The sequence below is a fragment of the Myotis davidii genome, unplaced genomic scaffold (assembly GCF_000327345.1).
Source record: "Myotis davidii unplaced genomic scaffold, ASM32734v1 scaffold152, whole genome shotgun sequence".
Classification (NCBI taxonomy): Eukaryota; Metazoa; Chordata; class Mammalia; order Chiroptera; family Vespertilionidae; genus Myotis; species Myotis davidii.
In genome coordinates this window covers 1,345,202-1,357,997 of record NW_006283545.1, presented here as the reverse complement: position 1 = coordinate 1,357,997, position 12,796 = coordinate 1,345,202, and the positions used below count along the sequence as shown (strand labels likewise).

Sequence of the window (12,796 nt, the reverse complement as noted above, 5' to 3'; positions counted from 1 at the left end):
AATGTCTAAACCAACATAGCTTGTACCCTCCTTCACTCAGGCGATTCTCTATTTGTAAGTACATGACTCTCCCACATTTTCATATTGAACTAGAAACCAAATGTCTTTCCCCCCTCCTTCCCCCCAATATTTTCACATCCTTCTCTCTTTCCAGTTTTATTGTCATCACTCTAGGTTAGATAACTGATGATGATGATGATGATGATGTTAACTGATAATATCACAATAGTTCCTTCATTGTTTTTTTTGCTTCCCATCTCTCTCCAGTCCACTGTGTTCTGAACACTGTACCACACCAGTCTTCCAGAAACATGAAAAATGATCTTACCATTCAGAACTAAAATTCATCAAGAGACATGTATAGTCTAAATAATATAAATAAAAGAATTCTGTGTTTCACACAGTAATGATTATAAACCTACTTTTGCTCCCCCTGTATAATCACTGATCATAAAGAAAAACTAAATCTTGAGCAATAGCAAAATCTTACAGAATCTAGTCTTCAGGTATGTGTTCTTGTGATTTTGCCCAAGCAGTTCACTACAGGAAAACAATCCTATATAATAAAAGGGTAATATGCAAATCAACCGAATGGCAGAATGACTGGTCACTAGGATGCACACTGACCACCAGGGGGCAGATGCTCAACACAGGAGCTGTCCCCTGGTCGTCAGTGTGCTCCCAAAAGGGGAGCACTGCTCAGCCAGAAGCCAGGCTCACGTCTGGCGAGCACAGTGGTTGTGGCAGGAGCCTCTCCCACCTCCACGGCAGCACTAAGGATGTCCGACTTCCGGCTTAGGTCTGCTCCCTCTGGGCCTAAGCTGTCATTCGGACATCCCCTGAGGGCTGCCGGACTGAGAGGGCACAGGCAGGGCTGAGGGACTACCCCCCATCCCTGTGCACAAATTTCATGCACCAGGCCTCTAGTACCATATATTTACAAACAAACATGAAAATCAAAACAATAATTCATTGTCAACTGATTTTTAATTTCTAAGAGCAAATATGTCTTTCCTGTGAAGATGGGGGCTTTGTCTTTTAATCATCTGCTGAATTCTCAATACCTTAACATTGCCTGGCACCTAGTAGGTACGAAATAAATATTTTTTTAGTGAATATACTACAGTGGAACAATAGGACAGTTCACACACAGCTTTGTTTTAATATTTATTGGTAGAAATAGATCTTCAAGGCATACTTTGTGTTTATATAAATTCAACATTCTCTTAAGGGTATTTTGTTTTGTTTTATTTGGAGTTTTTGGCTTTCAAGTGAACTTAACATATTATCTATGCATTTGATTCTTTATAGACATTCTTTAGACTCTAAAATAAAATCTGAGAATCCATGCATATTGTGTACCTTACTTATTATAATCGAAGAATTTTTGCACTTTCTAAAAAGTCACAAAAAGTCTGGACTCAAGTTAAATAACCCTATATGTTCTAAAATGTCCACGTTCCATTTCTGAATAAAGAAAGACTTGTTCAGTATTATATATTGCTTGCTGTCTAAGAAGTCAGATTGTCAGAGACGCTTCATTAAATTATCTATTTTTAAATATCTTAATCCACTCCCAGAGACAATCTTGTAAGTATTAAATATTGTGTCATATGCAGTAATAACTGAAAAGCTTAAATAACAGCCACACTGGTATCATTTAGACTGAATATTTTAACTTTAAAATTATATAGCTATATATACACATATGGTATGCTGCATATTAAACATTCTAAGTAACATAAAAACATTTAGCAAACATTCAGCCAAACACTTTTTCATAAGATATTGTCCTTAGAATAAAAAGGTAATGAAAGGCTTATTTAGACACCAATGTCTGGACACAGTACTAAGACTATGGAATTTGAAGTTTCAAGTAAAGTCTATTGTACTATTAAGAAAAAGATTGAGTTTTAACCCACTGAACTGTGCAGTGTATACAAAAGTGCTTAGCATGACAAAATCACCAAAATAAAATAATTGTGAAGGTTATTTGGTTCTAGCAATATTAATTATTCTGTACTTTTGAATAATTTAACATTTGCATTTTAAATTTTATATAAATGTTCTCTTTTTAACAAGTTAAAAAAAACACACAAAAATAGTTTAACTATAATAATGTTACTTTTCATCCTGGATAGTTCATCACAAATAACAAAAGAATGCGTGAATACTCAGCTCCACTGAAATGCAGTACTTTAATAAATCCATCACTTCATCCATTCTATGCTATACTGGACCCTAAGACAGGATGTCGACATACGGGACAAGTGCAATTCTCTGAGAGCCATCGGTCAATACAATGGATGTGAAATTCATGCATGCAAGGTAATTGCCTGAGCTTGTTTCCAGTTACATAGTCACTGATACAAACACTACAGATTTTACCTAGTTCACTGTCAATACTGTTATGCTCATAGTTTCGGGTAGAAAGATTGTCAATTTGCTCTTTGGTTAAGCCACGTATGCGATCATCATCATCACTTTCATTTAGTAAAAAGAAGTGAGCAAGGCGAAGAATAGGTAGTGTTCCAGTTTCCATTAAGTTATTTGAATTCCGCAACTGCCTACTACTTCTACTATCACTGTTTTGGATATGAGGCTGAGTGGTCTCATTTTCACCACTCATTTCAGTGTTGTCTTCTTGAGCCCATCTGTCCTGAGAGGAACCTTCATGGTGCTGACTAATGTCATTCACTAGATTACTCAGTTCTGAATCCATCTCTGGTAAGCGCTGACCATTTCTCTGAATCTCTGACTCAGATTCGGCCTCCATTAGAGAACTCAGTTCTCCAAATCCAGTCATGATCTGCCTTAAAATTGACCGAAGAGCCAATGAGGATGGTTCAACAAGCTCATTCTCAGATACCCGACGAAGAGGAACTGTTATGGTACTAACATAGGTTCGAATGCCTGACCGCTCTAAACGAGAAATAGTTCGGCGAAAGCCCCCGCTATTGCTTTCAATAGTGACCGTATTTTCTGCTAGCCCTACTCGAGATCGAGTTCTATTTGCAATACTATCCCGGTCTCTGTTCTCTCCAGGACGAATCCTTCTCACTTGAAGGTCCAATGTGATTGTTGGATGTCGTGCAGCACTTGAAGATCTGCTAGATTCTTCTCCTTCTTCTACTGTTATTCTTGACACGAGTCTTGAGTTAGAGAATGGGGTATATGCTGTTCCTCTGCGTGCTCTACCTTGTTCTAAAAAGACACGAGTTATACCTCTCCTCCTATCAGACCTTCTAATGGTTTGTTGTAAAGATCTACCTTCTCTTTGGGAATTATGATAAACAGTGTCATTTTGTCTCTGAATTGGTGAACGGCTTCGACTACTGAAAGTAGACCGTAATCTTATTGGCTCTAATCTTTGGTTTGTATTCCTCACTGTCACATTAGTTCTAGCCCCATTTTCCCAAACATGTGCTGCTCCAAATCGTTGCCCATCCCTTTGCCCAAGTTCATGACCACCTGACTGGTTTGTGTGACTACTGAAATTAGCACGTGGAGCACTAGTTCTAGGAATGCCAACTGCTCTCCCAGCTACATTTCTTAAACTTCCTGAGGTTGAGAAAAATCTTTCTACTGAATTCTGCCCTCTTGAGTCAAGCCTAGTCCTTGAAATGTTGGAACTACTACCACTGAAATTCACTGAAGTTTGGCTTCTTGTTCGCCTAGCCACAGGACTAGGTGATCTTTGCTGTCTCTCTGTAGTATGATCACTGCTAATATCTGAAAGTGGAATGCCTATATTATCTTCATCATGAGTTTCAAATCCTCTATTCTCATGATTGATGTGGATTTCCAGACTAAACCGAAACTCTCCACTATTTGGATTTGTTCGACTCACAGCTCTCCAAGTTTGATTCCCATTTTGTCCACTTCGAATTGCATTGCCTGTGCGGCGAAAGGTATTTAACCATTCTAGTAGAAAATCTTCATCTGAACTTTCTCTAGGGACTGCTGAGTCTGGAAAGCAAGTCAAATCAATTTAAAATCAATTCTTAAAATCCATCCTTAGATTGTTTATTGAAAGCTTGTAAGATAAACTTTTCATTAAATTAAATTATATTGAAGAACATTTGTGCATTTTAATAAAAACTGGCAAAAAAACAACTTTGTAAAAGATATATACTATAAGCATATTAAAATATATTTATGTATAATACTATTTATGCAAAGCTTTGAGGAAATCCTTGTTTTCTATATGCCTGTTATTGGCAAAATATTAAGGCAAATGAGAAATATGTCTATATCAAAATTATACATCTAGACTGCTTTATTCATATAGCAATATACTGTGGAAAATTTATACATAACTCATCCTAAATTTGTGGAATCCTTCTGGTAAGGGTAACTCAATTGACATTTTTGCAACTAGGTATTTTTTTAACCTTGAGAATTTTATCCTATTTCTCTGGAATTGCCAAAAATGTACAGCTAAAGAAATCTGGCTTTCTGAATACAATGTTAGAACTATATTACGTGAAACTGGGAAATTTTAGGATGTTACGTTCTCTATAGCTGGATCCTTATCTGTAAATTAGAGTTAGCAGTATAAATGTCACAGTGGATAAAATAAGCTATTGTATATAAAATGAATAGTACAGTACCTGGCACTCACAAAGCATTCAATAAATGTTAGCCATTATACATAATATCACAAAATACATTTTCTGTTCATTTAGAACATAAGTTCCATGAAGACTAAGGGCTTTATTTTATTCACTGGTAAATTTCCAACCTCTATAACAGTATCTGATGCAAATCAGATTAACAATTAATTTTATTGAAAGAATCAATTTTAGAAATAAATGTGTTCCTGATAGACTGCTTTGATCTGATACTACTACTGTGTTAATAGCTTCAATTTTCCTTATTTAACCAGTAGATTATACAAAGTGCAAAACTGAATGAAAGGCCTACTAATGCACATTAACTACATAGACTTTAACCTTAAAGTTTATTCTACTCAAAAACAGCTATTAAATGAGATTGTTTTGGTTTTCGTTTCATTACCGCAATCTCTCATAAAAAGCTTTTTTAAAAAAAGATATGTTTTTGTTGATTTCAGAGAGACTAAGGGAGAGGGAGAGAGAGATAGAAACATCAATGATGAGAGAGAGCTGATCAGCTGCCTCCTGCACATGGGGATTGAGTCCAAAACCCAGGCATGTGCCCTGACCGGGAATCAGTTAGTCACCTCCTGGTTCATGGGTGGATACTCAACCACTGAGGCAAACTAGCTGGGCAAAACCTTTTTTAAATGTTGACTTAAGGTTGTTAATCAGCTGCTGGTGTCATAAAATAAACACCAACTTAGCCATACTCTAAAGATATAAACTATTTTATACCTTGAAAATGGTAAGTACATTTTCAATTAAAACAAAGGACCAGTATTACCAGTTGTACCAATATGGTAGTATAATTACATATCTAAACATAAAGTAGAAAAAGGGTTAATATCCAATTTCCATTTTAATTTGGAAAAAGTCATAGTAAAACGCAGGTAAACATTACCTAAATGGTACTTCCTTCTTTAATTACTAGAATGTAGTGATAAGGGTGTGTGTCCAAGAGTTCACTATTTATCTAACAAAATCTATCCTACCTTTCTTCCATTGTAAATGCAGCGTAATGGTCACGTTGGACTGCCTGGCAGTTAGGTGTGGCTATATGACTAAGTTCTCATCAATGGGATGGGAGTGGAAATGATTTATCTCTTTCAGGCTGGTGCCTGCATCTCCTTCATGCCAGCTGGAACCTAGATACGACTGTGATTTAGCTTGATCATGCAAACAGTACCCTGGAGAAGCTGTGCCCAATAAAGCTTTGTGTCATGTGGAGAGGTCCTATATCTATCCTGTCCAATGCAGACGTCACTAGGCACACTGACTATTATTAAGTACTTGACTGTGGCTAACATGACTGTGGCACTGCATTTTTTTATTTCAGTTGAACTTAAGTAGTCACATGTGGACAACACAGTTGTAGAAACTGCTGATTGGAGGGGTTCCAGGAGGATTTATGGAGCAAAGTTTGCCTACCTTCCCTGGCCTGATAACATGAAAGAGAAATAAACTTCTATTTTATTGAGCCATTGCATTTTTTGGTTATTAATCATCTTTGCCCTAAATAATATAACGCTCTTACATTACATATGAAACTATTAGTAATAAATACCTCTGGGGAAGGAAGTAGACCTGGTAAGAGGGACATTAAAGTTGGCTTTACTTTTAAACTTTATATACTTCTTATTTAGTTTGAATTCTTTTCACAAGAACTTTGTTTTTATCACAACTTCTTATATTATGACTTAGTATTTGCTCAATAAAATGACAAAGCAAACACAAAAACAACAAAACAAGAAAAACAGGTTTCCTGATGCAGTCATTCTGTATTGCCCTACATAAATTTTTAGAAGCTAGGTTTAGTTATATTATTTTAAAGAAAGTAGTGTGTACATTCTAAGATTAAAAAGAACTATGCTGGTAATTAACATAATTGTATACTATTTCATATATGTGAGCTTCCTGAAGGCAATCTGTGTGTAAGACATCTCTGTATTTATAGTGCCTGTCCATATTACCTAATTACACATCCCTGTCCTATATTGCTTAAATATACTGCTTTGCATATAATATATAAATGCTGAGTAGTACATCAAAACTGGAAAACATTAAAAAAATATTCTACAAGATCTACTAAGTTCATTTCTGCAACTGCTCTAATCAGACATGTTCCTTATGGAAAGGAGTCCACAGTACCTCTGGTATTTGTCCCATTTCTAAAGTCAGGCTGAGATGCCAGTTGTTCCTTGACTCCATCTAACCGATGTTGTAGTTCTTCTGATGTTATTTCTCCTAAAACAATGAAAAACTGTTCACTGAAATGAAAAACTTTAAATTACAAAATGTTATTATAACTCATGAAGGGTAAGACTAATCTTTAGCTGTAGAAGACATTTTATTGTCTTCATGTTCTATACATTGAAGACAGTTAAAAATATTTAAATGGGCCCTAACCAGTTTGGCTCAGTGGATAGAGCGGCGGCCTGCGGACTGAAGGGTCCCGGGTTCGATTCCAGTCAAGGGCATATACCTTGGTTGTGGGCACATCCCCAGCAGGGGGTGTGCAAGAGGCAGCTGATCGATGTTTCTCTCTCATCAATGTTTCTAACTCTCTATCCTTCTCCCTTCCTCTCTGTAAAAAAAATCAATAAAATATATATTTTTTTAAAAAAATTTAAATGGTGCAAGGTTGTGTTTCATTAATTAATATTTTTTTAAAACTAAGATTTTATTTTAATAATTAATAAAATACCCTCTGTTAATACACTTAAGCTATAATTCCATGAATTTTTGTCAGAGTTAAAAAGAAATTAAGAAGGGACTATTTATAGAGAAAATTTCATATCTTTATTTACTTGAACTTTACCTCAATAGTTCATTATATGGGTCATCAATATACAATATGAAAATGTGGCCGAGGCCGGTTTTGCTCAGTGGATAGAGCGTCGGCCTGCGGACTGAAGGGTCCCAGGTTCGATTCCGGTCGGGGGCGTATACCTGGGTTGTGGGCACATCTCCAGTAGGGGGATGTGCGGGAGGCAGCTGATCGATGTTTCTCTCTCGTCGATGTTTCTAACTCTCTATCTCTCTCCCTTCCTCTCTGTAAAAAATCAATAAAATATATTAAAAAAAAAAAATGTGCACTATATAAATATATAATATACAAACATACAAATTTCAATGAATTCATTTGTAAAATAAATTTGTAAAAAATTTATAGAGCACATTAGACTTTTTGGTAGTTATTAATTCAGTTAAATTCATTATAATACTTCAAATAAGTTACAGTTGGGTTTTAACTACAGGAGTCCCCCTTATCCACGGGGGATAAGTTCCAAGACCTCCAGTGGATGTCTGAAACTATGCATAATATCAAACTATATATACTATGTTTTTTCCTATACATACATATCTATGATAAAGTTTAGTTTATAAATTAGGCACACCAAAATATCAACAACTATCATAATAATACAATAAAAATATACTATAATTAAGTTATTTGAATGGCTTTAGGCCATTATTAAGTAAAATAAGGGTTACCTGAACATAAAATAAGGGTTACCACAGTATCACCACAGTTGACCTAATAACAGAGACAGCTACTAAGTGAGTAATGGGTGGGTAATGTATGCAGGGTGATATGATAGACAAAGGGATGGTTTACATCCAGGGAAGGACAGCGCAAGATTTCATAATGGTACTCAGAATGATGTGAAATTTATTTCTTACTTTGGATAACTGAAACCTTGGAAAGAGAAACCATGGATAAGCAGGGGGGAGAAGGGATGGACATTCAACTACAATAATTTTATTTGTACAAATATTACTTAAGAGAAATAGGGCAACCTATGTAAATATTTGACACTATTATGTACATTAACCTGTCTGTTAGTTTGGCATTCGTATAACAGTGCTCTATGTATAATATAACTTACCTATTTATAAAATACACAAGTAAGCCAATGATTTTCTATTTTGTTATATTAAAAAGCTCTTGCCCTGGCCAGTGGGCTCAATTGTTTGGAGTGTCCTCCTATATACAGAAAGATTGTGGGCTCGATTCCTGGTCAAGGCACATACCCAGTTGGGGCATGTACAGAAGGCAACCAATTGATGTTCTCTCTCACATCAATGTCTCTCTCTCTCTCTCTCTCTCTCTCCCCCCTACCCTCTCTCTAAAATCAATAAGCATATCCTTGAGTAAGGATAAAAAAAAAGTACAGAATATTTTGGGAGAAGGAAGAAGGGGGGAAAAACTCTCCTTATTTTGAAATTCTTCCTTGATGATGAAAAAGGTGTTTCCTCTTTTACCCATCTCTTACCCGGGGTGCCTAAAAGATTATGGTCTCTCATTAGTCGGTAATCTTCATCACTGAGTTCACTAATAAACTGATAATAAGCTTCCTCTCTGTGGAGACGCTCTTGCTGCCATCTTCTCTCATTTTCAGGATGATCATGGTCTTGAAATGAGGTTTCTTCACCACCATCATCTGATGTAGATCTAGACTGATTCATACTGAGATTCCTGGCTTTCTGTTCAAACAATATATATAAAATTCAAGGTATTAGTCACAGACTACACATGGCTTCATGTTTTCAACTTAAGTTTTTTTAACTCATTTAAAAATTTTGTCCCCTACTCAAAGATTTCATGTGACAAATCTTACAATGAAGAACTTCCATATAAAATCAAAACCAGCTTCTAGGAGCTAGAACACAATTGGACCTACTTCTTTGCCTAAAGCTACCATTTAAGTCAGACTGGCTTTGGTTTCACCACACATTTCTCATACCTGAATACCAAAGCGATTATCCCATTTTTTACCTTTTGACTCTCCAGTACAGTTGGTCTAAAAGCCTTCCTTCATCAATGTTTCAAATATCTGGGTTCTTCATGTTAGCAAATTTTAAGCGTGAATCATACACATCCTTTATTTAATAAGCAAATGGCTACTGGGAAGGTATTATTTACATTTATTTTGAGCAAGGGTATTCTTCCCAAAATAAAGCTCATAAATGTAATATTACATCCCCCACACTGACTCAATTGTACTTTTGTTGAGGTAAAAATAATTTAGCTGACTGTATCTATTGAATAGACTTAGAGTTGATGTCTCCTTAAATCTAACAGGAAAAAAATACCCAATGCATGGCTCTGAGGTTTATTAAAGTGTGTCAGAGCATTTTGTGTCTCCCTATCCAAACCTCATCCCTAAACCTGGAATGGTCTAGTCCCAGAGGTTTCAAGTGCCTCTGAAAGGTCCTGATGCTACCTAGGCAAACACTATCTTTGGGATTATATTTAAATGTCATTCCTGAGCAGCTTAATTTTAAACTATTAGAATATCAAGGGAAGAAATTATTTGTTTCATAAATATTTTAGAATTTATTAAACACATCTATTTTTTAAAAATACGTTTTTATTGATTTTTATAGGGGGGGGGAGAGAAACATCAATGATGAGAATCATTGATTGACTGGCTGCCTCCTGCACAACCCTCACTGGGGATCGAGCCCACAACCTAGGCAAGTGCCCTGACTGGGAATCAAACCAGTGACCTCTTGGTTCATGGGTGGAACACTGAGCAACACGAGCTGGGTTAACCAAATCTATTTAGTAAATCATGAAAGCAACAGTTATCAACTAGGAGTGCACATCAAACTCACAGGAGAAAATTTTAAGAAATACAGATGCCCAGATCGTATCCCTAATCCTTGGTCAGAATTCTCCAGGGTAGGGCTAAGTCAATCTTTAAGAGCTAACTTGGGTGTTTCTGTGGGTGGATGAAATAAGCCATTCCTTAACAATTTCTGGTATGTGATATATAACACATGATTTAATAGAGGCTGGGCGATTAAATGACTATGTTGCCAGTGAAGCAACAGTTGTGACTCTCAGTGTTTAATAAACCAACTACTTTATTTTTAATCCTCACCCGAGGATATTTTTCCATTGATTTTTAGAGAGAGTACAAGAGAGAGGGAAAGACAGAGAGAAATACTGAAGTGAGAAACATCGATTCGTTGCCTCCTGCCCAAGCCCCTACCAGGGCAGAGGCCTGGGAGGAGCATGCAGGGCCCATTGACCAGAATGGAACCTTGGGCCCAGGACTTCGGTTTCAGGCTGATGCTCTACCCACTGAGCCAAAGCGTCTAGGGCGCAAACTACTTGAAATATAAAGTGAAATCAGCCTACAGATCTAAACTATTTTATGAGTAAGCAACAATCCAATTCCATGCATATTCTAACATTAAATTACAATTCAAGGATTTTTTTTTTAGTCATTACCACCTCCTTTTTAAGGAAAGATCTAGAAGCTTGATCCAATCAAATGCAAAATAACATTACTAAAGACTCAAGATTTCTTTTTAGTTTCAGAATAATAGGACTAGGTCATCATTAGTAAAGAGCATATTTGGTAGGTACAGCAGTAATATGATTTTTGTATTAAAAAATTTAAGAATTTGAATCCTACCATAAAATCAAGTTACCCTATTAGTATTCAAAACTTAAGAGCTTTTCCTCACAGGTAATGTTCTTGTCTAATTAACTATAATTACATCAAAATGAATACTACCTTACTTTCCTTTCAACATGCTCTTAATATATGCAGTGGTATCCATCTTTCAATGGTTTTTGTGTTTCTGAAGCTGCCCATCTGAAGCAATAAAAGATGGTTCAAGTATTTAACAAGTCGTCTCTTTGAAGGGTGGGGGTCGCTGGTAGTCCCCCACCCTGCTGCAAAACCAAAGCAACATCTCCAGTGGATTTTGTTAGACGCTCACCTAGAAAATTAGGTCCCCGAGTAATTCGATCATGAAAAGCTCCCCAAGGCCTTGTCTCTCACCACAGAAACCGGGCCTGGCCTCCTACACTGCCATTGCTGCTGGGATCACAGCTCCCCCGTCCAAGGCCGGCCTTCCTAGCGCGTTCCCATTCGGACGTGGCCAGGGTTGGGTGACTCCAACTTACTTCTAAACCTGCACTTTCTTGCCACCCCCGCCCTCCATACGGCTACTGGTTCCTTCCCCGGCGGTTGCAACCAGGGGCTCGCGCCGGGTTCGGTCTCCGCCACAATAAACAGACCGGGCTCGAGTCCAACCAACCTCTTCCCAGCCTCAAGTCAGGCTTCCCTTCGCGACCTCGCCTCCCACAGGGAGGCAGGTGACAGACGGCGCATCTGAGCCAATCACCAGTTAGGGGAGCTCCGCCAGAGAGAAGTTAACCAATCGGAGGAGAGACGAGGGCCGTCCAGGATGGCCGGCTTTTTCAGTGTCTCCCGGAAGTCGCGGTGGATCCCCGCGCGTTCTCCCGAGCTCACCTCGCCTGCCCCTGAGCTGTTCGGCCCCTGCCCGGAGGAGAGTCCGTGGCAGGTGCTTTTCCTTTCAGGTCCCGGAGGCTGTGACTGGGAGGCGGTAGAGGCTTGCCCCGGGAAGCCGCTGCGCCCTCTAATCTCTACTGAAGCCGGGGCTACAGCTTCGGATGGTTCTGGAGGAAGGATGTGGAGGGGGAATTGCAGGCCCAGCCGCTGTTCCCCACGGCCAGGTTAACCCCCTGTGTGGAGAGGAGACGTTCGGGAGTGCTACTGGGACCTGCGTCCGGCGGGACCCCGGAGGCCCGCCTGCCGTTCCGCCCTCCACGCCGCGGTCTCAGCGCTCGCGCTCGGGCGTCGCTGGGCCGCCTTACTGCAGCGCCAGGCGCCGGGCTGCTCCGCTCCGCGCTCATAGCCCCGGGAGCACCGCCTGCTTTCCATTCTTGGGAAGTAGCAGCACCTGCGCTGAGCTTTAGCGTCGCTTGTCTGTTCCCGGCTACCTAATGTCCAGGTGTCCCGTAGCTAACCAGCCAGGCTCTTGCTCATTGGGACCTGGAAATGACAAATCCTAATCAATTCTGGAGTGCTTATATTTGTGTTTCTTCACTGTACCGCTGGGAAGGCACTTTGAAACCCCTCACATTCACGTCTCTGATACTATTTCTGAAATGAGACAAACTCGCCATTAGTTAAGCCCTTAACTAGGACTCTGCCTCGTTATAAACTACATTCCTGACATCCTACTATCCACAAGATTTAATGATTGCGCAATGCTCACCCTGCTGTTATTCATTTCATTCATTTATTCATTCAGGGAATGAGGAGCTTCTCTATCCCCACCATGGTACTGAGCGCTTGGGTAAAAACCTTTAGCATCGATGAGCTACCAGTGTGGATGGACAGGTAAAA

General features: G+C 38.6%; 1 protein-coding gene across 4 annotated transcripts; it reads right to left on the bottom strand.

The window, feature by feature from the left end:
- Positions 1-1,154: 1,154 nt before the first annotated feature.
- Positions 1,155-11,752, bottom strand: RNF6 (ring finger protein (C3H2C3 type) 6). Of its 4 annotated transcripts, XM_015565008.1 has the most exons (5): positions 11,361-11,688; positions 8,897-9,107; positions 6,768-6,863; positions 3,851-3,969; positions 3,055-3,204 (listed from the first exon to the last, which is right to left on the bottom strand). In XM_015565008.1, exons 2-5 carry the CDS (start codon positions 9,087-9,089, stop codon positions 3,136-3,138), a joined length of 477 nt encoding a protein of 158 aa, XP_015420494.1. In that variant the 5' UTR covers positions 9,090-9,107; positions 11,361-11,688; the 3' UTR covers positions 3,055-3,135. The 4 variants fall into 4 exon arrangements, with proteins under 4 accessions (XP_015420485.1, XP_006753823.2, XP_015420483.1 ...); XM_015564999.1 differs by having other exon boundaries at positions 1,155-3,969; positions 11,682-11,752; XM_006753760.2 differs by having other exon boundaries at positions 1,155-3,969; positions 11,361-11,692.
- Between the last annotated feature and the right edge of the window lie 1,044 nt (positions 11,753-12,796).